The sequence below is a fragment of the Ahaetulla prasina genome, chromosome 5 (assembly GCF_028640845.1).
Source record: "Ahaetulla prasina isolate Xishuangbanna chromosome 5, ASM2864084v1, whole genome shotgun sequence".
NCBI lineage: Eukaryota > Metazoa > Chordata > Lepidosauria > Squamata > Colubridae > Ahaetulla > Ahaetulla prasina.
In genome coordinates this window covers 106,862,065-106,887,896 of record NC_080543.1, presented here as the reverse complement: position 1 = coordinate 106,887,896, position 25,832 = coordinate 106,862,065, and the positions used below count along the sequence as shown (strand labels likewise).

The 25,832-nt window shown below is 40.3% G+C and overlaps 2 protein-coding genes and 1 long non-coding RNA gene across 5 annotated transcripts in view; 2 read left to right on the top strand and 1 right to left on the bottom strand.

Moving 5' to 3' along the window:
- SLC15A1 (solute carrier family 15 member 1) overlaps positions 1-21,934 on the top strand; it is a 52,436-nt gene extending 30,502 nt beyond the window's left edge. For both annotated transcript variants that reach the window (XM_058185572.1, XM_058185571.1), the window contains exons 15-23: positions 6,039-6,120; positions 8,111-8,230; positions 9,206-9,352; positions 11,616-11,665; positions 13,063-13,170; positions 14,641-14,734; positions 16,068-16,214; positions 16,530-16,637; positions 18,627-21,934. In XM_058185572.1, coding sequence (XP_058041555.1) covers positions 6,039-6,120; positions 8,111-8,230; positions 9,206-9,352; positions 11,616-11,665; positions 13,063-13,170; positions 14,641-14,734; positions 16,068-16,214; positions 16,530-16,637; positions 18,627-18,836 — 1,066 coding nt within the window. In that variant the 3' untranslated portion in view covers positions 18,837-21,934. The remainder of the gene's footprint in view (positions 1-6,038; positions 6,121-8,110; positions 8,231-9,205; positions 9,353-11,615; positions 11,666-13,062; positions 13,171-14,640; positions 14,735-16,067; positions 16,215-16,529; positions 16,638-18,626) is intronic.
- LOC131199613 (uncharacterized) lies at positions 11,662-22,408 on the bottom strand. The gene is made up of 4 exons (XR_009155367.1): positions 21,949-22,408; positions 18,604-18,773; positions 16,163-16,261; positions 11,662-14,077 (listed from the first exon to the last, which is right to left on the bottom strand). It is a non-coding gene; the product is annotated as an uncharacterized LOC131199613 (long non-coding RNA).
- Positions 22,409-22,497: 89 nt separating this feature from the next.
- Positions 22,498-25,832, top strand: part of STK24 (serine/threonine kinase 24) — a 34,809-nt gene continuing 31,474 nt past the window's right edge. Inside the window, exon 1 of one of the 2 annotated variants that reach the window (XM_058185574.1) lies at positions 22,498-22,517. Coding sequence is in view for 1 of the 2 variants with exons in the window: in XM_058185573.1 (XP_058041556.1) it covers positions 22,712-22,756 (45 nt within the window). In the remaining variant the exon portion in view is untranslated. Of the gene's footprint in view, positions 22,518-22,613; positions 22,757-25,832 lie in introns of those variants that run through there. The other variant, XM_058185573.1, reaches the window with a different exon arrangement.

Sequence of the window (25,832 nt, the reverse complement as noted above, 5' to 3'; positions counted from 1 at the left end):
TACAATTAAAACAAAATTAAAAAAACTTATTAAATAATTGGCCGAAATTTAAAACGTTCAAAGTCTAAAAACCCTTAAAATTCATCTAGAAATTTGAAAATTTGAAAATTTAAAATTTAAGCCAGCCCCACGCGAGTAAATAAATACGTTTTCAGCTCGCGGTGAAAGGTCCGAAGATCAGGCACTTGGTGCAAGCCAGGGGGGAAGTTCGTTCCAGAGGGTAGGAGCCCCCACAGAGAAGGATCTTCCCCTGGGGGCCGCCAGCCAACATTGTTTGGCGGACGGCACCCTGAGAAGTCCCTCTCTGTGTGAGCGTACGGGTCGGTGGGAGGCGTGAGGTAACAGTAGGCGGTCCCGTAAGTACCCAGGCCCCAAGCTATGGAGCGCTTTAAAGGTAGTAACCAAAACCTTAAAGTGCACCCAAAAGACCACAGGCAGCCAGTGCAGCCTGCGCAGGAGTGGTGTTACATGGGAGCCACGTGCTGCTCCCTCTATCACCCGCGCAGCTGCATTCTGAACTAACTGAAGCCTCCGAGTGCACTTCAAGGGGAGCCCCATGTAGAGAGCATTGCAATAATCCAAGTGAGAGGTAACAAGAGCATGAGTGACCGTGCATAAGGCATCCCGATCAAGGAAGGGGCGCAACTGGCGAACTAGGCGAACCTGGTGAAAAGCTCTCCTGGAGACAGCTGTCAAATGATCTTCAAATGACAGCCGTCCATCCAGGAGAACGCCCAAGTTGCGCACCTTTTCCACTGGGGCCAATGACTCGCCCCCAACAGTCAGCTGCAGCTGCAGCTGACTGTATCGGGGTGACGGCATCCACAGCCACTCCGTCTTGGAGGGATTGAGCTTGAGCCTGTTTCTCCCCATCCAGACCCGTATGGCTTCCAAACACCGGGACAGCACTTCAACAGCTTCGTTGGGGTGGCCCGGGGTGGAGAAGTACAGCTGCGTGTCATCAGCGTACAGTTGGTATCTCACACCAAAGCCACTGAAGATCTCACCCAGCGGCTTCATATAGATGTTGAACAGGAGAGGCGAGAGAATCGACCCCTGTGGCACCCCACAAGTAAGGCGCCTCGCAGTCGACCTCTGCCCCCCTGTCAACACCATCTGCGACTGGTCAGAGAGATAGGAGGAGAACTACCGATAAACGGTGCCTCCCACACCCAAACCCTCCAACCGGTGCAGCAAGATACCATGGTCGATGGTATCAAAAGCCGCTGAGAGATCTAATAGGACCAGGGCAGAGGAATAACCCCTGTCTCTGCCCCTCCAGAGATCATCCACCAACGCGACCAAAGCTGTCTCCGTACTATATCCGGAAGCCGGACTGGAACGGGTCTAGATAGATAGCTTCATCCAGGTATTGGGGTAGCTGCCAAGCCACCACATTCTCTACAACCTTCGCAACAAAGCGAAGGTTGGAGACCAGACGATAATTACCCAAAATAGCTGGGTCCAGGGAAGGCTTCTTGAGGAGGGGTCTCACTACCGTCTCTTTCAAGGCGGCAGGGAAAACCCCTTCCAACAAGGAAGCATTAATAATCCCCCGGAGCCAGCCTCATGTCACCTCCTGTGTGGCCAGCACCAGCCAGGAAGGGCACAGGTCCAGTAAACATGTGGTGGCGTGCAGCCTCCCCAACAACCTGTCCATGTCCATGTCCTCGAGAGCCACAGGGTCAAACTCATCCCAAACAATCTCGACAAGACACGACTCCGCCCTTTCACTTGGATCATCCCAATTTCGGTCCAAACCATCCCGGAGCTGAACTATTTTATTGCATAGATAACAATTAAACTCCTCGGCACGTCCCTGTAAAGGGTCATCCCGCACCTCCTGGTGAAGGAGAGAGCGGGTCACCCGAAACAGGGTGGCCGGGTGGTTATCTGCCGACGCAATGAGGGTGGAAACGTAAGAATGCTTCGCCTCCCTCAATGCCACTAGGTAGGCCTTAGAATAAGACCTAACTAGTGTCCGGTCAGCTTCGGAACGGCTGGACCTCCAGGTACTCTCTAGGCGTCTTCTCCGGCATTTCATCTCCCTCAGCCCCACGGAGAACCAAGGGGCCGGCTGAGATCTGCGCCGGGTCAGAGGCCGCAAAGGCACGACACGGTCCAAAGCCCCAGCCGCGGCCTGTTCCCAGGCCGCAACTAGTTCTTCAGCCATGCCGTGGGCCAGATCCTCAGGAAACGTCTCCCTGCGGTTCCGTCTCCCTGCGGTGGTGGGTGGCAGTCCGAAAGTCCAGGCGAAGGAGAAAATGATCTGACCATGACACAGGTTCTGTTACTAAATCACCCTCTCTAACCTTCTTATTCCCCTCCTCCTTTTCAACTCTTTCCTACCTACTTTCTTCCCTCCTTCTACTCCTCTCTCCCTTTCTTTCTGAAATGGCAGTCGGGCAGCCCCAATATCATTTCAAATTTAAATTTCATATCTTCAATCATTACTGTACATTAATAACCAATCCATGTATCATTTTCCCCCTCTCCCCCCTCCCCCCTCCCCCCCAGACTTCCCAGAGCAAATACTGGGTATTATGACCAACGATCACAAGCTAAAGTATACAAAATATACATAAACTCCCACCCCTCTCTAAAACTTTAAATCCCCTCACAATAAAAATAAAGAGATAAGAAAGAATAAGAAAAAAGAAAAAAGAAAAGGAACAATACCAATACAATCTTCCCTTCACATATTGCTTCTTCTTACAGTCCATTTTTAAAATTAGTCCATCTTCTCAAATTCAAATTTTTTCCACTTGTATATTCCTTCAAATTTCATAAGTCCATTTCTTAAATTACAGTCCATCTTCTCGAGCTCAAATTTTCATCACTTTCAATTGTCATAACATTTATTGTCCGATCTTCCAATATTACTCCATCAGTCAAATATCATTATGAATAAAGTCTCTCAGATACAATATTTCCAACTTAACTTCATAACTTTTACTGTCTATAAACATATAAATTAAAACGAATAATCATTTAAGTTACATCCACAATATAACAGTAAACAATTAACATCATTACCCACAACATTATCTAAATTCATAAATTTTACTTTCCATCCTTCATAATTAAACAGTATCATTCCATAGGTTTATACTTACAAATAACAAATAACAAAACCTATAATTTATATCCTAAACAAATCAATTCTAAAAATTAACCATAATCATCATATTCACATCTTAAACATTCCTCCCCTCTCCTATTCTATTTTCCATCATCTCCAAACCAGTTAACTTAGCATCTAACAACAAAGGATTCCCACTCTTTAAAACATTAATATAGAAATGTCTTACTTTCATAACTGTATTAAGAAAATACTTTCTACCTTTAAAATTCACTGACAAACCCATTGGAACTTCCCATCTAAAATATATCTGATGTTTCTTAAACTCATCCACTAAAAAAGCAAATTCTCTTCTCTTTCTTAACATTTTAGGAGGAATTTCCTTCATCATTTTTATATCTTGTCCCAATATTTGAAATTTATTTTTATAAAAGGCTTGCAAAATTTCATACCTAACCTTTTTAGTTGTAAAATAAATAACCACATCCCTCGATAATTTATTTTGTCTTGCCCACCAAGAATTAACACGATAAATTCTTTCAATATTAATCTCAAAATCTTCTGGCTCCACACCCTTTATCTGAGCAAAAGCTTGCGTAAAAATCACTTTTAAATTTTCCTTCCTACTTTCCCTCAATCCCCTCACCCTTATAGCATATTCCATTAATCTATATTGTAATATTATTCTTTCTTCATCTGCCCTATCTACCTTTGCCTGTATATCTTCCATCTTATTATCTAAATTCCCACTGTTTTGATTCTTTTGAATTTCCTCTATTTTCCTTTGCAACTCTAAATTAACTTTATTAACTTCTGCCAAACTATCCTCCATTTGAATACAAGATCATAATATTTGTGAAATTGCATCCTTTACCATTTTCATTTCCCTCTTCTGCTCTTCCACCACTTCCTTAAAATCCAACATCTCTTTCTCTATTTCATCAAATTTTTGATCTATTTCTGAAAAACGAGACTCCAGAAACTCCTGTAAAAAATTTCTTAATTCCTCTTTGATTTCTTCTTTTAATTTTCGTATCTGAGCTGAAGAAATTTCAAAGTTCCCTTTTAACCTCTTTCCCTTTTAACCCCTTTTTGTCCTCTGTTACTGGGTAGGTTATATATTATAAAAAATGGCTTTTAAGCAAATAGTACCAAAAGCCAGAATGGAGTGTGCTCTTAATGCAAGTTAAAAATTGGAGCTTAGTAAATGTACAGAAAACAAAACATGAAAATCAAAATAATGTAATAAAAACATAAACAGAACGCTGGCAAGGAAAAGCATTACACGGTTAATTTCTACAAAAGGGGAAGTTAACAAAAATGAAACCTGGCAATGGTTTATAACTGGAACATTAAAAAAAGATTCCACAAAACACCGTTTGCTTTCTTCTCTCCTATCTTTGCAACAAATATATCCTCTATTAGGGGCTTGCAGTCTTCTTACGTACAAATGCTAGAACTCCAGTTTCTGCTCTGTCCGTGTTACAATCCATCACAAATCAATTTCTGCTGTGGAAATTGGACACTACGTTTTTTTCTTTCCAAAAAGCAGATGCCCTCGGAGTCTGGAGCTTCTTTCAGGCTTTGGAAGGAGCACTCCCCTCAAGCCCCCAGAAACTTTTCTGGGCTTCTCTGGGTGGCTCAACTTCAGCCTGAATGCTCATCTCTCCCTCTTTGCCCAAGGGAAAGATTTACAAGCTGCCGGACAGCTAAATTACGCTGTCCTGGCAGCTCTACAGACTAAGGGGTTAGCAGTCTAAAAAAGACTGCCATCAACAAAGCGAAGCCAAACCGGAAGTCCAAAAAAGAAACTGAAGGCTTCATTTTGGCTGCAAAAGAGCAAGCTGTTAGAACCAATGCAATCAAGGTTAGGATTGAAAAAATCATCAAATGATGTAGTGTAGATTGTGCAAAGAAGCAGAAGAAATGGTTGACCATATATTCAGCTCAGACAAGAAGATTGTACAAATTGATTATAAGTAATGACATAACACACTCACTCAAACAATTCACTGGAACATCTTAAAATATTAACATGTATCAGTAATGAAAAATTGTTGGGAACACATCATTGAAAAAATAGTTGAAACTGAGTATGTTAAAATATTATGGGATTTTTTGAATACAGACTGATAAAGTCTAAGCTCATAACACATAAAATCTAGGCTCTAGCGATATAACTCTGGTTGAAAAGACAAAAGTGTGAATAATTGATGTGGGGATACTATCCAGGAGATAATAGAATAAAAGACAAAGAATTGGAGGAGACCACAAAATATCAAGATCTGAAAATCAAAATTGAACTACTGTGGCATAAACCAGCCATTACTGGCACACTGGATGCCATACCAAAAAATCATGGAGAGCACTTAGAAAATCTGCACATCGATATAATTTCCATCTGTTAACTGCTTGATCCACATATCTACTATGTTGAGAAGAACTCGATGTGTATGAAGACCAACATCAGCTAAAGAACTGGCAGCTGTGTCTTCACATTGTTCTGAATAATAGTAGTAATTCTTAGGTCTTTGATTAAATTTCCACCAATCTTGGACTGTAAAAATAACCATGGATTGCCTACACATAGTCTGCCTATTTCAAGTGCTTGGGAAAGATTTGATAGGTGGACAAAAATGCCAAATGCAGTCAACATATGGCTGACTGTATGACTAACCATAATCATCATAATAATTTTGTTTTTAAAACTAATTTGGAAAGGTTTGCTTTGGTTTGCTAAAAGCTTAGAATCAATTAGGAGATATTTTTTCTCAATAGTGGTTGAATGAAAGGGAGAATTTAAAGAATATGTCAATTAGTTATGTATTATGGTGTATTCTTTTTAATGTAATTATTCAAAGCCCATAATTATTTTTATTTTAATAATGTTGTTTTAATGTTTGTAGTATTTATTTTAGTGTTCCTAAATAGCTCCTTGTCCTTCGTTCTATTCCAGGCCTCTGAGAAAGATGACGGTTGGCATGGTACTGGCAGCTTTGGCATTTGTTGTTGCTGCTGTGGTACAAATTGAAATTGATGTAAGTAAAAATAGAGTCAAATTCTGTCCAGGGGTGTTTAAATTATAAGACTTAAACTTTTGAAGTGGTGGGCATTGTCTATTCATGAATCTCTTAAGCCAGTGGTGGCAAACCTTTTACTCACTGAGTGCTGAACAGGTCTGCGCTTCGCACACTTTGAGCGGCTCCTCCCCTATGCGTTGCGCATGCAATTGCACCATCTGCGCATGCGCACAGCTTTTGTAGCCCCCACCATGCGCTGTGCATGCAACCACATTTGCGCATGCACACAACTTTTGTGCATGTGCCCCACCGTGTGTTGTGTGCACAATTGCACCATCTGCGCATGTGCATGGTTTTCGCACACACAATGCATGGCTGCAAACGCTGTCTACACATGCGCGCATTGCGCACCAGTACTCTTGTGTGCATGTGCACATGTGCAGGAGAGCTCCGAAGACCAGCTGGGTCCTCTGAATTGCACACATGCGCACCAGAGGCCTGAACACCAGCTAGGGTGCACATGCATGCACAGCTACAGGTGAGTTGCGTGCCTGTAAAAATGGCTCTACATGCCACTTCTGGCATGCGTGCCATAGGTTCGCCATCACAGTCTTAAGCGATTTAGAATCCTGATTTTATATTATGGGAAGGGGTAGTGCTATATAGAATAGTTTTTAGTTAACTGCTCTGTTTAGCAAATGTTCAAAGTTACAAAAGCACTGAAGACGTGACTTTATGACCAGTCCTAGAACATGGCAATCATTGTGGCATCCCCATAGTCACATGATCACAATTCAGGCACTTTGCAATTGGTGTGCATTGACCACTGTCAATATATTCTGCGGTCATATAGTCTCCATTTGCAACTTTACAACCAGTTTCTGACGAGCAAAGTCAATGAAGATGTGGCATTAAAATTGAAGATCATGGTCATATGATGTTTCGCTTAATGACCATGTTGCTTAGCAATGGAGTTGCTTGTCCCAACTATGATTATTAAGTCAAGACCACCTGTGTATGTTTCTTATACTGGGGGATAGATATGATTTAAAGATAACTCTGCAATCAAATGGCTTAGATCAGGGGTTTCAAACCGGTGACCCGCTGCCGGATGCATCACATGCAGGCCACGCCCACCCCAGCTCCACGAATGGAAAAAATGTCATGAAACAGCAATGTGATGCAGAGAGTTTGACACCCGTGGCTTAGATAAAAGGATCTTGACTCAATATCCTTTACATCAGGATTTTTCAAACTGAGTTCCTAGGAAAGATCTCACCCCCTGGTCCATTGCAGAGAGGGTGCATTTATTTTTTTTAAACAAATTTTCTGCCAGGGATTATAAGGCTCCCTAAGTCTCTTAAGGAGAGATATTCATCCTTTTAGTCACTATGGTATAGCAGGAAGGGCAAATTTGTCAGCTAAACGTCAGAAGCCCCACCAAACTGGATTGGGGCTTTTTCATTACTATTATTTTTTTAACAAACAGGTTCCATGACCTGAAAAAGTTTGAAAATCTCTGGTTTAGATTAGGCCTAAGTCTTTGACAAAGGTTTATTTTTGAAAAGTGGGGAGAGACTGCAGAGACAAAGAATTGGTCTGAGTGTTAAGAAAAGGAGGAGTTTAGTTCTTCCCTGTCATTTGCACTCTAGCTGTGTTTAAGGCAAAAGTAAGGAAAGATTTGTTTTACTGATGATTTTTTTTAAAAATCAGTCTTGCAGATAAGTCTGCTCCCTTGTCTAGCAAAACTACATCCAGAAGACTTCCCCAGTCCTTCTCCTCAGACTAGTGGTCCCAGTGAGCACAGAACAAGATGCTGGGACTGCCCACAGCTGCAGGTTGCCACCTGTTTTAGACGGTGAATTTCATAGGAAGTTTCCTTCAAACAATGTAAACTGCCATTAATAATGCAAAGGCACATTTTGTGGATGTCAATATACGTTACTAGTTCTCAAGATACTTTGAAGGTGGCATAATAGCACTTTCTGTTTGTTACTGTCTTCCACAGAAAACTCTTCCAGTCTTTCCTTCAGAAAACCAGTTTCAAGTCAAAATAATAAATCTGGGAGACACTAAAGCAAACATTGCTACTGCTGGAAAGAACATTGCCTTGAGTCCATTTAATGCGGTATGTTTTAGGATTTCATTTTAAGTTTTATTCCAGTTTCAAAACAAATGCATTTTAATGAGATAAAATTTCTCAACATTAATTAGAAATTAGTGAATATACGATTAGTCAAAATGCAGTTTGGGAATATACATCTTCTCATGCATAGACCACGATTTCCTACATTGCATACCATCATAAATAAAAAAGAACAACTTCTGTTTTAATACTAACAATTTTTACATTTCTGAAATTATACCATCATCTATATTGTCTATAGAGATTCTCAATCATCCAAGCTGGAGAAGCTTCTTGGATGAGAAGCAAAACATTTCAAAGAAAAACCAGAAAGAGTTTGAAAAAGCACTTTTGGGACATCATCCCTATTGAGATGTGTTTACTAAACTTGCCTGTTTTTAAATTGGAACTTGGCATGAAAATTGGAGCCTATAAACAGTTGCTCATCAATATTGAAATCAGTATTTATTACCCTCTTTTAGTAATTGGTCATGCATGGTGCTTTATAAAGTGGCTCCACTTTAGGTTTCTTATAAAGTTATAATTTCTGTCATGCCCTGATGTAAGGCACCTCAAGGCAGCATTTTCTATGTTTTCTTTATCTTCGATACATTCATCCATAGTTGGATGAGCCCTATTTGTATACATCCTAGGAAAACAAACAGAGGATTTCACCTCTTGTCAGCATCACACATCACAGAAGGAAAATGAAACCAGTTATTCAGAAGTAGCATTTCATGTCGACAGTTGAAATGGTTGGGGAGATACAATTTTAGAAGGAAATTAATAGCAGTAAAATCTGATAATATTTCAACAATTTTAATTGACCAAATGCAGGATTTTTTGGACTAGGTATCAAAACCATAAAATAGAAAATATAATTAATATAATTATTATTATTAATTGGCAGATATGAAAACTATTCAGTTACATGAAAGGAATGCCAGTTGTTTTATTGTTTTTTATTTTTATTTCCAGACGGAATATATTACATATGAAATGAAGACATCAAACAATATTGACATATCGTATCTAAATGGTTCTCTAACAAAAAAAATGATTAATATGGAGAAACAACGCCACACTCTTGTAATAAAAAATAAACCCAAAATTGAAGCAAAGCTGGTAAATTTATTTAAAGATTATTTGTTCTGTTTAGATCATTTATTATCTATTAAAAATTAGCACTAGATATACAAGCTACAAAATGTATAAATGTGATAGAGGCTATAATAGGACTGTTGCTGTTGAGTATACACAGAGTTTGGGTTTAGGGATAGTACGTAAATAATTACAATAATTAAATAAAAAACTTCATCCAGATGAATTAAACAACAACAAAAGCAAAATCAGTTTGATAAAAGATCACAAAAGAACCATATTTAAAATAAGGTTTCATGTGTCTAAGTAATAGCTTTATTCTTCTGCCTTCCCATTTGTGGGAATTTGTATTTAGTATGATACACTGAAACATAAAGTGTATTCATAGGAAAAAGAATGCCAATGTCATATGGAAATTAGTGTTGATTATGGTATATCAGGGGAAGCATACATGTTGAATTCAGCAGGGTGGGATATTTAAGTTAGCAGTAAAGCATTGAAGATATAAGGTCAAGAATGAATGTATGAATATAGATCAAATAACAAAAGAGAAATCAACACAAAAGAAATGTATTAAGGTGATCTGAAGCAATAGAGAGAATGAACGAGCGAATCATAACACAAAAATCTGAAGAGACTGATTGAGCCTAGGTGAAAGGAAATATCAGAAAAATGTAGCTAGATGGAATCAAAAAGAGAAGATTGCACCCAGATTGACAATAACTGAATGCTGGAAATCAGTTCCCCAACATTTGGTATATGGTTAAATGAAGCATTATATAAGATAAGTATGGAAAAGTTAACGTATCAAAAATGTATTGAAAAATACACAGGACCATTTTTATATTATATATAGTATTCTTTTATGAACTTTATTAATAAAGACAAGGTTAAACTGGTATAAAAATATAATAATAGCAATGTGAGGGGAATGCAGACAAAATGATGGCAAGATTGATTTGCAGGAGCAGAAAGGTGTGGATATATTTTAGTGTCAGCATAAATTAGATTTCATTAGATCTCCTTTCATCTCCTGTTTACATGAATGGTATGTGTTTATGTATTTAAAACCTGGAACAAGTATGCATATTGTGTGCCTTATTATTCCTATAGTCTCATGACTTTGAAATAGTGAAAGTTAATCAGGGTTGGGACTGGTTTGAAATCCTAATTGACAGGACTTTGTTCTGACCTTAATTGTGGTTAAAATGAAATTTAATATACACAGGGAGAAGGGCGGTTTATAAATCTAATAAAATAAATAAATAAATAATAATAGTTTTATTTATTTATTTATTTATTTATTTATTTATTTATTTATTAGATTTTTATACCGCCCTTCTCCCGAAGGACTCAGGGCGGTGTACAGCCAATTATAAAAAACAATAACAATATACAATTAAAACAAAAATTAAAAAACTTATTCAATTGTCAGCCGAAATTTAAAATAATTAAATTTAAAAACCCTTAAAATTCATAAAAAATATAACCCCAATTAAAAATATTTAAAAAATTTAGGCCAATCCCGCTTGAATAAATAAATGAGTTTTCAGCTCGTGGCGGAAGGTCCGAAGGTCAGGCAATTGACGCAAGCCAGAGGGGAGTTCGTTCTAAAGGGTAGGAGCCCCCACAGAGAAGGATCTTCCCCTGGGGGCCGCCAGCCGACATTGCTTGGTGGACAGAACCCTGAGAGGTCCCTCTCTGTGCGAGCGTACGGGTCGGTGGGAGGCATGAGGTAACAGCAGGCGGTCCCATAAGTACCCACGTCCTAAGCCATGGAGCACTTTAAAGGTAGTGACCAAAACCTTAAAGCGCACCCGAAAGACCACAGGTAGCCAGTGCAGTCTGCGCAGGAGCGGTGTTACATCACCCGCGCAGCTGCATTCTGAACTAACTGAAGCCTCCGAGTGCACTTCAAGGGGAGCCCCATGTAGAGAGCATTGTAATAATCTAAGCGAGAGGTAACAAGAGCGTGAGTGACCGTGCATAAGGCATCCTGGTCAAGGATGTGACAAGTTAAGATTGATTGATGTATTCATGCAGTGCACTTCAGAAAACAATACAAAAAGTTGAGGGGTTGAAAGCACTGTACAAGAATACATCAGTCCAAACTAACAATTATTGTATTTGTTTGATTTAGTCATCTGTATACAACATTTAAATATTAGTGGTATTCAGGTATAAGTATGTTTGTGAACAAAAATCATGAAAGTGCCTATGGTGTAAAGAAATATAACTGTTCTGTGTGGATTTTATTACCATTATTTAAACTATTTCTCCCTCTTAGTTTATAGATGGCATCACGGAAAAACCAGAACAAGGCAATAATATGATCAGGTAATAAAAATTAATTGTGTGGATTTATATTTTATTGTGGTTAATGTTTAATTTTATTAAGCTATAAAATAAGAGTCTGGAACTAAATATTGTGGCAGGGATTAGTTGCTTTGACATGGAAGACAGTCTTGGAAGGAACTATTATCCAGGTGTGACACCTCAAACCACAAGTTTGTCTCCAGGTCACACACTCTTACACAGAAACCCACATCAGACTCCATTGTAATAGCCTGCCACCTGCAAAAACAAGACAAGAGAAGTTGAGATATCATGTACTGCAGGGTGAAAGGCTCCCGGTTCGGACCAGATTGCCCAATCCGGTAGCGATGGCGGTAGGTGGTTTGAAGAACTGGTAGCAAAAATCCCTGCCCCCCCCATGCCCAGCTGAACCACACGATCATCAGAGGGTTTTTATTTTTATTTTTAAAAGCATTTTTTCTTCGGCCGAAAAAATCCTTTTAAAAGTTTAAAAAAAGCCTCTGATGATCACGCGGCTCAGCTGGGATTGTCAGAACCTTTTAAAAGCATTTTTTATACAACCTCTTCGGCCGAAGAGGTTGTAGAAAAAATGCTTTTAAAAGTAAAAAAAAAAAAGTTGGCCACGCCCACCCAGTCACATTACCCAAGCCACGCCCACAGAACCAGTAATAACAAATTTTACATTTCACCACTGATGTACTGTATGTAGAAGATCTCTAGATTGTTCATGGGAGAGAGTGGACGGAGTGCTATACTATTTTAAGGCAACAGCACTGAAAATTTTTTAGATTTACTGTAGTCTAAATTATAACACCTTTAGCTGTATAACTAAATTTTGTATCTTGTGACAGAATTTTTGGAGTAAGAAAGCTTTGGCTATAGTATTACTCTAAACACTTGAAAATCTCTGTTAATAATATTTAAGAATGAATTGTCAATACAGGTAGTCCTCGATTTACAACAGTTCATTTAGTGCCCGTTCAAAGTTACAGCAGCACTTAAAAATCTGACTTACGACCATTTTTCACAGTTATGACCTTTGCAGCATCCCCATGATCATGTGATCAAAATTCAGAGACTTGGCAATTGGTTCATATTTATGATCGTTGCTGTGTCCTCAGGTTATGTGATCCCCTTTTACGATCTTCTGATAAGCAAAGTCAATGGGGAAGCCAGATTCACTTAGCATCCATATTACTAACTGATCAACTGCAGTGATTCATTTAACAACTGAGGCATGAAAGGTTGTAAAATGGGGCAAAACTCACTTAACAGATGTCTCATTTAACAACAGAAATGTTGGGCTCCATTGTGGTCGTAAGTTGAGGACTACCTGTACTAAGGAAATACCAGTTAATGATAATAAATGGCTAAAAGGCCTTTCAATTTTTTAAATGCGACTTTTTAACTTTTTAAAGATTTATAAACAGTTTGGATTCAATCATTAATATCACTATGGGTGATGTGGCCTTTGGAGAGGTGATGAATTTCTCAGTCACCAACTACGCTGCTTTTCCAATTGGATCGTAAGTATTCTTTAACATTACGATACAACAGCTTTCCTCCAACTGGTGTTGTTAGATGTGTTGGGACTTCAGTTCTCAAAACTAATAGTTACAACTGCAATATTTCTGGAGGGTATCAGTATGGGAAAGTATGCTGGTAAGATGGAATTGAAAGAAAGTGAACATTAGTCCATAAAAAAATTAGGTACAATTAATGTGTATATCTCACAGAATAGATTAGTACGTTTACCTGCAGTAAAGTTTATAATTTAAGCTATGATATACTGGTTGATTGACAACTGTACTGAAGAATTCATGTCTCACTTTTCTTATTTACGTTGGATTCTAAAATTGTACTTAGCCTTTGGGGGAGAAAATGACATCTTAGGAGTGTAACCTTTGATTTAGATAATCATCAAGGTCTAGGCATTCTGGGTTAACACAGTGGCAGTTCCTCCAAGACATGGTGGCTGCCATTTTTCCTATCTTGGCCTGAAATGTTTCAGTGTGCATCACACGAGTAGGTAAAATTGCTATGACTGTCACAGGTGGCAAAGAATGGTTTAAAAAACAGGAGAAAGCAAATATGAAAAGGATGAATAACGAAACAAATGGGCCTTTGAGAAACAAGTTCTAGGACAGTCAAAAACGGGAAAGGAAAATAAAATAAAAAGCAGGAATGGAGGGAGATAAGAACTCCTTTTAAACTTTCTTACCTATGCCCATTACCTTTTTTCATCATTGGTGAACAGTGAATATCAGCCGAAGATTTTACCCACATTAATTGTTGAATTTTAAAAGTTTGCAAAACACACTTGGACTTCTAAAATAGAACAATAATTTAAATCAACGTAGTTTTACATGAGCAAGATAACATTTGAGTTGAAATAAAAAGTTGTTTTGGTTGATTTTGAGAGGAAAACATTTCCTAGAAAGAGCGAAACAAATGATGTCTGTTACTTCATTAATGGAAGTTTTGAAAAGAATCCTAGATAAAGGCTTACCAACATCTTCACTTTGGTAAAATACTGAAAGCAGCAGCTGAATTTCAAAGATAGTTAGGAAAAGTTCTTAGGTATTCATTGGATCCTGGTTTGTAGACTATCATTGCCTGCTTGGGATTTATCATCTTTTGGCAGCAGACTGCTTATTTTCTGCCTGTTCTGTAAATTGCATGTTCTTTCTGTGATTATGTAAAAGAGCTTGGTAAGTTTCTATTTCTAATTAGGCACTTGGAAGAATGTTGTGCTGGTTGATTACAGGTAGCAGGAACATGTAATTATTTGTTGGGAATTGTCACAAACTATCTTAAAAAGTGCCTGCTACAGGAATTAAAATTTGCAAACCTACTTTGGGGTGATGCTCATAATATGAATAGGCTTTCTTTACATTTATTTTTGATATTCTTTACAAAATTAGGGTATGTTTTTTTTTAAAGTTATGTTTGGAAATTATGTTATCAGTACTAATTTTTCTTATTGCATTTTCCAGAAAAAATATTACTGCTAAAATTGATAATAAAAAGTGTACAGTTCCATCCATGTCATTTGGTTATGGCAGTGCTTACACTATTATAGTCACAGGGGTAAGTTCTAAACTTTGTGCCTAAATTAACAAAATATTAACTACATAACCAGTCAAATATTTAAACCCCTATAATAAGGTCTTAGTTGAATTTTCAGCATTGTCATCTTATTTTAATGATTGTTACACTATTACAGGTGTCAAATAAAAGAGGAAAGCAAAGGACTAAAGTTGTATTACAGTTTATAGGCAGATGTGTTTTCATGAAAATTTTGTTGTGGAGAATAGAATTAGAAACGAATAGAAACGAATAGAATAGAATAGAATAGAATAGAATAGAATAGAATAATTTATTGGGCAAGTGTGAGCGGACACACAAGGAATTTGTCTTAGGGGCATATGCTGTCAGTGTACATAAGGAGAATAAAATACATTCATCAAGAATAAAAAGATACAACACTTAGAGATAGTCAAGGGTACTAATAAGCTATCAAATTGTATTAGGAAACAAGTAAAAACAATATAAAGTGAAAGATACATGATTATAGTAATAAGTGGGAAGAGATAGTTACTAGTAAGGAAGAGAAGACTAATAGTAATACAGTCTTAGTAAATTATTTGACAGTGTTGTGGGAATTAGTTGTTAAGAAGAATGATGGCATTCGGGGAAAAACTGTCCTTATGTCTAGTTGTTTTGGTGTTCTAATTGTTGTTTTGTAATAATGGAAAATACAGGCAATGTAAATAAGGAGTGAGTTTTTATAATACAAAAAAATTTGGTCATCACTTGAAGATGTTGTCCCTAACATCTGGTGATCAAAACCTTGCCATTTTTTAATATTGATTCTGGCCATTATCTTAATGTTTTTGACTCACTCGCCGATAAGAGTCAGAAATTTCTTCACAGGTTTGAATGAGAACATGTTGCTCAGATACTATCTTGATTTGGGGTTGCATTGTTTTTTTATGTTATGATTTGTGATCTGCCCAAAGAAATTGTGTGATGTTCAAAATTAATTAATTTGAAGAATTTTAAAAATATGGAAAACAAACACTTCATTTTTTATAATTTTCTGGGTTCTACATGACTTGACACAGGGAATATGAGGTTATTGTATAATTTTGAGAGGGCAACAGATTTCCCCCTCCATGCTGCACCTTTAAAATGGGAAGTTATGTTTAGATTAAGTGACAATATGATTATGGAGATAAATAAGGGTTTTCTATCCTATTCATCTTTTATGGAAGGAAAGGAGGTTAAGTTCAGTTAAAGACTGCCTACCTTTCAGATAAATATGATACAATGACAATAAAAGAAATTACATTTCAGTATCTTTTTAATTATTTTAGGAAAAGGTACTATAAGAATATGAATATATTTTGCTTTTTTTCAGTGTACTGACGAGAAACTAAACATTAAATACATTGAAGATATTCAAGCCAACACAATCAATATGGCATGGCAAATCCCCCAGTATTTCATTATTACTTGTGCTGAAGTTGTCTTCTCAGTGACTGGACTTGAATTTTCATATTCACAGGTAACTCACTTGGCTTTATAACCTCCCTGCTGTTGGACTGTGGAGTGCTGTTGACAACATAAGGCATATTTTCAGAAAAAACTGAAAATTGGCTTGGATTTGTCATGAGAGAAACCTCAGCTCAATCACAACCACCCCGTTTCAAAATGGTTTCCCCAGAACAGGCCATCTTGAGATGGTTGAGGTTTGCTTACAATGAAAATCTCAGGACCATGTTGATACTGAAGCACTTTGCAAATCCTTAAAACTAAATATCTCTTACTAGATTTTGAAACAAGGTTTGAAACTATTGAATTGTATATCTTATTTCTGTAGGCACCTACCAACATGAAGTCTGTGCTGCAAGCTGGCTGGCTACTGACTGTGGCCTTTGGCAATATCATTGTTCTTATTATAGCTGGTGCTTCAAAACTCGATGAACAGGTAAATTTATTATTAAACAAAACAAAACTTTGATAAACTTTGCTAATCAACAAAGAATACAGAATTAATCTCCGTAACTAATAAATTACGGAGATTAATTCTGTATTCTTTGTTGATTATAAAATATAAACATAAATATAAATATAAATATAAAATAAAACAAAGCCACAAATAGCATTAAGAACAAAAAAAAATAGATCTTAAATCCTAGAAAAAAATGTTTTCATCTAGGACTAAAAAGACAGCCGTGATTACTTCCTTGGGATGGGTATTTCAAAATACTTATATAAAAAAAGACTTCCTAATTGTTGCTACATGTGAAATCCAGAAGGAAGAGACTTTTGTTTTTTAAATGATAAGCTATGAATAAAGTATGGGAGTTCTTCTCTTGGTATATGAGGATCTCACCTATGCGAAACTTTACTGGTCAAACCAGTTAATCAAAAGACTAATGGTACAATCCTAGGCACGACTGCTGAAAATTCCATCAAGATATTTATTCCCAAGGAACTAAAGTTGAAGCCTTTTCCAAATTATACTTTCCCCTCTATTGCCCAGTAAATTTTAATCCCTTTAAAAATGTCATCATGTGTATGCCAAAGTTGTCCAAAGGAATATATGTATTGTTTGCCTTAACTGTTCTAATTGAGTTACTTCAGTTACTTCATAGGATGATCATGGTTTAGGGCAGGGTGTCAAACTCAATTTCATTGAGTGCCGCATCAGGATTGGGTTTGACATGGGGGGGGGATGGGTATGGCCAGCTTGAAGTCACTCATATTGGAGGCACCTTTGGTGGTCCAAGCACTCTGCCAGCAAAAACGAGCTTCCAAGCTCCATTTTCAGCTGCAACGGCCTCCTGCAACCCTCTGCCAATGAAAACAGAGCTTGGGAGGGCCGTGCATGGCCCTTGCGAGCTCCGTTTTTGGTTACAATGGCCTCCTACAACCCTCTGCCAGTGAAAATGGAGTTCTTTTTGCTGGCAGAGGCACCACGGGCTGCTCCTTTACTGTTTCCAAGTCGGCCCCAGGGGCCAGATCTAAGCACCATTTCCAGATCCAGCCCATGGGCCTTGAGTTTGACACCCCTGGTTTAGGGAAATCATGTTCTCCTGATGGTAATGCTCTAATATTACCTGAAGCCTAAGGCAGAATGTCCAGTGGTGAGAGATGTCACTAAATGATCAGAAGCTGAGAATTGTCATTGGGTCAGAATTTCCCCAAATCTGACTCATACCAGGTGGCCTGCAGGCTGTAGTGTAAATATCATGGACTGAAGGTCAGTGCTATTGCTGCTGAATGAGACATTGAAGACCTCTTAATATCTAGAAATGATTAACATGTTGTAGGTGAACTTCACAAATCTAGTGACATCTGAATGGTGTAAAATGAATCGTGCAATGTGATATCATCCCCCAGCTATGTGATTGTAAGATACTGAAGGACATTGTACATGCATACAATTTGTGGTGCTTTAGGTATAACAACGAAAAAAAAGTATGGAAAATTTCTACTGAAGTGTAGAAAATGGAAAGGATTTCTGGTGTGATCCAAATATGAAACACCATTTTAATTTTCCATATTAGTACTAGTTCCTGCAAGTACCTTAGAATTGAAATTGTTACTTGTACCATTTTGATGCAATTGAGGTTATTCTGAAGCCTAAAAAACAGTAATTTTCGCCTCAGAGAGAAGATAAACTGTTCTCTAAACCAGTGCTTCTCAATTATTTTCTGTCATGCCCCCCTAGGAAGAAGAAAACATTTTTCGCGCCCCCCGCGCGACTGTAAACATGGTGCTTAGCTTGTTATGACAGTGTTTGCTGAGGTCAAACGCGCCCCCCTTTACGGAGCCTCGCGCCCCCCCTGGGGGGCCCGCCCCACTATTTGAGAAACACTGCTCTAAACCAATGTAGACATGCTTATTCATTAGTAAGACAGTAACATGCAAATATCCTGTTTACATACTTTTTATCTCTTTTTTTCCACAGTGGGCAGAATATGTTCTTTTTGCAGCATTGTTGTTTGCAGTTACTATAATTTTTGCTATTATGGCCTATTTTTACACCTATGTGGATCCAGCTGAGGTTGAAGCGCAGTTTGCAGAAGAAGAGAAGAAGAAGAAAGAAAAAGATCAACTGGAAAAAGAGAAACACATATATGAAAATGAAGTTGGATCTGAGCTACAAACTAAGATGTGAAAATATGTTTGAAATCAGAATAAGAATGTAAATTAACAGGCAAAACATTTCACCTGAAGCTTGAGATTCATAAGTGACAAGCTGGATAAACTGTCTAATTGAACAGGAAAGAGTAAAGAGTATCATAAAATGAACACCCATGCCTGTGGCTGAAGATTAAGAAATCAGTTCTCCTGTGAAGAACAGAGATTTTCATTTTCTTAGTCAGCAGGTTGCACTTAGATAAAATCTGAATCTAGTTGCACTTGGCCATTGTGAAAAGACATTCAGAGTATTATTTTTATACAGAACTACTTTAATTTTATATGGAAGAAAGTAAATACTCGTAGCAAATAGACATTTATGTCTCCTGCTATACATAGGCCCAATGATTTGCAAGTTTTTATGCTGCCGTACCTATAATGTTTATGTTATATATACACTTTTTCCTGGAGACCGATCTGAGCCAGCTAAATGTTTACAGTCAGGTACTGCACTAGACACCTTAATTTTCTGCCAAAGGATTTTGCCAAGCCTAACTTTATACAGCTGCTGTGGTTGTGATGGGGAAAGAAGAAAATTGCATTGTGAGACAATTAAGGCAAGTGAAATAAAACTTGGTTCTTACCATTACAGTCCAAGCTTTCTTTTTCAGAAGAAGATAATCTGGCTTTATCTTTCGTTATTATCCATTTGCAGGCAGTGGACTTTTGAATAACATAATTAAAGCTCTACCCTGCTACACTTCATTTGAATTGGTTGGGAGTTGTAGTGAAGAAGCTGCAAGGGCTTCTTTTTAAATATAAAATTCATTCATTTAATATTACATTCAGACCAGTCCTCATTTCTGTTTAAACTAATGTTGCTCCATCCTTGAAGAGAGAAAGAGATTTATCACACCAGATCACACACATCACACAGTAATTTAGAGTGGCTTAGATTGTCAAAATAAAACAACGAGTGGGGGCTGATCATAGAATTACTGCCATATTTCCAGGTTTTATTTTTATATCTCTGAATGGGGAGTCTCCAGAACATTTTTCTTTGTACAGTTCAGGTGTGGATGTTGAGTGCGGCTGCCTTAGCAAGAATTTGTGACGAATACATAAGCCACCCAAAGTCATCAGGTGTGAGTTGGACACGCATATAAGTTTGTTTAATAAATAAATACCTATACAGGTAATCCTTATGACCAAAGTTACATAGGTTGCAGCTTCCCCTTAGTGACGTGATCATGATCTGGACATTTGGCAACCCATTCTTAAAATAGGTTGCCAGTGCCTCACAATCATATAATTGCCATTTAGAATTTTCCCCAGAAAGTGAATGGGGGAAGCTGGCATGAAAGGTCAAAAGCTACCGCCACCTGCTGAGAGGATTTCCTCTCATCTCTGGGGACTGGCTGAAAAAGGCCATGCCAAAATTCAAGTAGAATTTTCAGACTCTGGGCATCACAAAAAATGGACTCTACAACATCCTTCATCTTCCCTAATCTTGATGCAGTTGTAAGTTTTATATATTTTATACATTAGTAATAGCATGATGTTAAGTCCAAGATATTAACAGATTTTTTTTCATTAGCTACCAAATCTGGACTGCAAAAATTCAGATGACCACTAGATGGAAGCAGAGCTAGGTTTTCTTATCTTATCTCCTACTATCATCTAGAGCAGGGGACTCCAACCTTTTGGACCTCAGGGACCACCAAATTCATAATTTTAAATCCCGTGGACCACTGGGAGAGTGAGGCTCAGCTGCCTTTTGGGCCTACCTCTCTGCTTCTGCAAGGCCTCCAGGTAGGAGACCCAAGAGAAAGCGCCTGCTCAAGGCACATAGCCTGGAAACCTCTTATGTTCCTTCTCTCAAGAAGCTTGGTCAATCTGAGTGAAGGAAAACAAAGACGGGCAGAGTGACGGTGGCTTGCTAATGTTGGTGGGAAAGTTGGTCCCATATTCCAGAGCTTTAGTAGTCACAGGACTGGCCCTTTGGTCATGCACACGGGTGGAGGAGTTGATCCAGGATGACCAAAGGGCCAGTCCTGTGACTACTACAGCTCTGGAATATGGGACTGGCCACGTTGGGGCTGGAAATCTCTGCTATAGGGGGTGGCATGTGCAATGTGCAACTTTGCAGGTAGTGCAATGTGCAAAAAGGAGCGCAGCCCTTGCCGGAACGAGTAATGATGCTGTAGTGGCGGGCGGGCAGGGTGGCCCAAGTGGCGATGGCTGGAAGGTGCAGGAGCAAAGTGCTACTTGCATTTGCAAGGCATCAGCATTCCACCTTTGCCACAGTATATTTGCACCAGCTGGTGGCCCCAAGGCAGCCCTCATCTCCTGCTGCTTGTGGTTACCGCATCCAGGAAGCAGTACAGCAGAAAGAAGCAGCCAGAGTCAATCCTGGCTTTGGTTCCATTGCGGACGCTAGATCAGCCCCCTGCAAGGAGGGGAGCTTGAGTGAACTTTCCCGCACTGCTCGCGCTTCACTGCTTTGACTCCCAGGGACAGGATAGGGTCCTTCAGGCAGTTAGCTTGGTTGCCTGTTAGCAGAGAGAAGTGCCCGGGATCAACCCTAGCTTTGCTGTCCATTGCCGCTAGAAATCTCAAATATGGCTGAGAATTAATATTTCTCTTGTAGCCAGCCTGGATGCTAGATCAGCCCCCTGCAAACTCTCATCTCTTGAAGAGCGCTCGCTGAAGTGCAATATAAAAAAATGCAAAGATTTCTCTGTGGACCAGGCAAATGAAATAACGTAGGTTTTTTTCCCCCCCGGTCCGCAACTGCCCGGGTTGGGTTCCCGGGACCGTTCGGGCTGGATCTGCAGCGGAGGCGGGAGTCGGCCAAGGTCGCCCTCTGCAGCAAAGGCGGCGAGAAGAGAGCAGGAAGCGGCCCAGCCCTCCTCCTCCACCTCCTTCCAGCTCGCGGCCGTTCAAGGGCTCTCGCTCCGCCTTCCTCCGGCCGCGGGTCAGCGAGGGGCAAGCAGGAATCGGGAGGACGGAGCCGTTGCCCGCATTAAGAGGGCAAAGCCTCTCCGGTCGGCTCTCGCAGAAGTCGCAGGCGGCCTTCCCTTACAATCTCCCCCCCCCACCCCCCGCGGCCCTTCAGGTCGCAGGGAGCGCCAAGCCCCAGAGCTGACCTTGGCAAAGGATGCGGGTTCAGAGCCCGTTAGGGACTCGGGAGACCTTCCCGGGGAAAGAGTGGCGGTGGGAGTCCAGGAAAGCGCCCTGGGACGAGACAGGGCAAAGCGGCTCCCTTCGCTTGGACCTTGGGCTCCTTTTTTTTTCCCCACGCGTCCCTAACACGTGGTTGGGAATCCAGAGCTTTAAAGATGCCCCCGCACTGCTTGCCTCCTTTGACACGGCGGGATTAGGGCCTCCTGCAGGCGAGGAGAGGAGCGAGCCTCTCCTTCCGACGCTTCCACCGTCATCGAGAAATAATAATAATAAAAGTTCTCCCAGGGCGCAGATGGGGCGGGGGTAGAAAGACGCGGAAAACCCCGCGCGCTGCCCTCCTCCCTCCTCCCGTTTACGTTTTTTCCCCCACTCGCGGCGTGCCCGCCCCCCCTCCGCCAGTAGGCGGGGCCGTGCTGGCTCCGCCTCTTTTCCCACCCGGCTGTTGTGCGCGCGCGCACGCAGCCCAGCAGCCAACCAACCAACCAGCCTCCTCTCGCACGTTCCTTCCGTACTCGGTCCCTGGTTCTTTCTGGTGTGTGTGTGTGTGTTGGGGGGGGGGCGGCGGTGGTGAGGGCCGGAGGGGAGCGGAGGATCGCTGTGGGAAGCGGAAGCTGATGTGAATCCTTCGGGTCCTGCCTGGAGCTGGTGGAACGGGGAGGGGGGCTCGAGGGGAGGAGGAGGAGGAGGAGGAGGAAGAGCAGCGCTGCTTCTGCCGCTTCCGTCATCATGGCTCACTCCCCTGTCCAGCAGCCTGGCCTGCCGGGGATGCAGGTGAGCAAGCAGCCCGCTTCCCTCTCCCGCCCCGTTCCCCGCCCCACCGGCCTTCTCTTGCCTCCTCCCTCGCTTTCCCTGCTTGGGCTTGAAGCTGCTCGGGGGTCCTGGCGGGAGGAGGGCTTGTGGAGGGGGCGGGGGGGTCCGCTGCGGCTATCTGGTCGGGGGCTGGCACGAGGTCCCTCGCCCGGCGGGTGTCAGCCCTGGCAAGGGCGCCGACAGCAGGCGGGGAGAGAGGCGGGCGGGGAGGCACGTGCGGGGAGGGGGCGAGGGGAGGCGGGGGCTGCTGGTGCAGCCACTCTTCCATCTGCGCCCCTGGCAACGAGAGAGGGCGAGGGGAGCGCCCGGCTCGCCTCCTCTCTTGCCCACTAAGTCGCCTGGGGTAAGTGGGGTTGGCAATAAAAAACAAACCCAGAGACCCACCTTTGCGGACCCCCCTCTTGGTCTGCTGGAAGAAGGGTTGACCTTCAGGGCGTCCTGAGCTGCTCCCTTGTGTACGTGCCCAGCTTCTCTTCTCATTTGGACTTGACTTGTAGAGGACACCGCAGATGTTATTTGGGGATCCATCTCTCCCTCCCTCCCTCCCTCTTTACCACCCTCTTTCTCTCCCTCTCCCTCCCTTCCCACTCTCCCTCTCTCCTCCTTTCTCTCCTTCTCCCACACACTCTTTCTCTCACCCCTATTCTCATCCCTTCCCCCCTCACCCCTCTTCTCCCTATCCTTCCCATCCTCTCCCCACTCTCCTTTTCTCTTTTCCTTCCCCACTTTTTCTCTCCCCCTGTTCTCCCTCCCCCTCTCCCTTCCCATCCTCTCCTTCCCACCCTCTCCTTCGCTGTCTCCCTCCCTCCCTCCCTCCCTATTCTCTCCCCCCACACACACACTTTCCCTCTCTTTTAAATGCTTTGTATCTGCACTTGCTCTTTGGTTAATGTTGATTAACAAAATCAAGATGTAGAAAGGCAGTATTGGGATGGCATTCCTGAGGTAATCCTTGGGGGTGGGTAGAGGGTTTAAAATTTACATGTTAAGGAAAATCACAAATGAAAAGGATCCTTTCAGACTCTTCTACTTAGGTGGCTATGTTTTAAAAGTGGTATTTGGACTGTGTATATACATTTGAGAGACTGAATGGCAATTGGGAAGCTGTAGCTAGGGGGAAAAAACTATGTAGTGGACTTCCAGGGTATTGTATTTTTTTATTTTGAATTCTAGGACTTGCTGGGCCTGATAACTCAAATCCTCAATGACTTGTGCACTTTAGGAGGCCCTGTGAATTCCAGAGCTCTGAAATATTGTATAGGACCTTACCTTATACCCTGTAGATCTCCTCCCTCCCAGAAGTGGGAAGAGAGTTTTGAACCAAAGATACTGAGTTTTTCCTCAATTAACAAACAGACTCTGTATAGCATTCAGAATATTATCCAATTTCTTTGACCTCAAAATTGCTGTATGTCCAGATCCTCTGCTCAGATCATTGGGTTTTTTTTCATACCGGTAGTTCCTTTCAAAGGTCACCTTCTTCATCTTTTAAAAAGACATTAATCGGATGCTGAAGTTAGATTCTATTAGTGTTTGACTAAGAAGTAAAAGTTATAAAGATTCCCATGTCTTCTGTTTTTTTCCCATCTTCTGATTATTTCTCATTCTGTGTGCCTCCTCCAGTAACTGTACAGGAGAGCTCTGATAAACAAGGGTTGCATATATCAGATATATCATACACCTCTTACAGCATTGTGTACAATGCAAATTAAGCTAGCACAAAACAGGGAGCAAAAACAAAGGAATTTTGTTTTAAAGTAGGCCAAAATAAATTATGACTACTTACTTTGCTCTTACCTGGCAGGTAAGCTGTTTTTTGGCAGGTAAAAGTCCACTACAGTGATGGGTCCAGGGTCATAGTACAAAAGTCTCCAGGAGCTTCTTGGGTAGTGTTGGATTTCTGTATGAATTCAACGTAGTTTACATAGTTTGAAATATAGGTATAATTATTGGTGAAAGTGAGATTTACCCTGACTGGACTTCCTGGTGTTGAATTATAAATGGTAAAAATAGGATATTTTTACTTTATCAAAATGTAATTCATAGTTTAACCTCTCAAAATACCATCAAAAGGGATTTAAAACTTTGACAAATACAGTATAGAATAGAATAGAATAGAATTTTTTATTGGCCAAGTATGATTGGACACACAAGGAATTTGTCTTGGTGCATATGCTCTCAGTGTACATAAAAGAAAAGATACCTTCATCAAGAATCATAAGGTACAACACTTAATGATAGTCATTGGGTACAAATAAGCAATCAGGAAACAATATCAATATAAATTGTAAGGATACAAGCAACAAAGTTACAGTCATAACAGTCATAAGTGGAAGGAGATGGGTGATGGGAATGATGAGAAGATTAATAGTAGTAAATAGTTTATTTATTAGTAAATAGCTTGACAGTGTTGAGGGAATTATTTGTTTGGCAGAGTAATAGCGTTCGGGGAAAAACTGTTCTTGTGTCTAGTTGTTCTGGTGTGCAGTGCTCTATAGTGTCATTTTGAGAGTAGGAATTGAAGCAATTTATGTCCAGGATGTGAGGGGTCTGTAAATATTTTTACAGACAAACAGTATACAGGTCCTCAATAGAAGGCAGGTTGGTAGCAATTGTTTTTTCTGCAGTTCTAGTTATCCTCTGAAGTCTGTGTCTTTCTTGTTGGGTTGCAGAAGTACAGCTATACTTAAATATGCTTTTTTAAATGGGGAGAAGACTACTTAAAGTCACCTTGTTCCCATTGGATCAATCTTGTATTCAATGGATGAATCAAGTTGTATCAGAAAATTGGATATAGGTTACCTCTTAGTCGTCTACCCTCCATAGCATATTTGTTTAAATAGCACTTTATATCTCAATTCTTCTGAATCATTTCTCAAAAAGAGTTTTTGATATCATTCCATAATATTGTCATATAGTAAGTCCTTTTATTTTACATTTTTAATTTATTGTCTTAGTTCTTTGCAAATATATTCTATACAGGTAATTCTCGACTTATGACCACAATTGAGCCCAAAATTTTTGTTGCTAAGCAAGA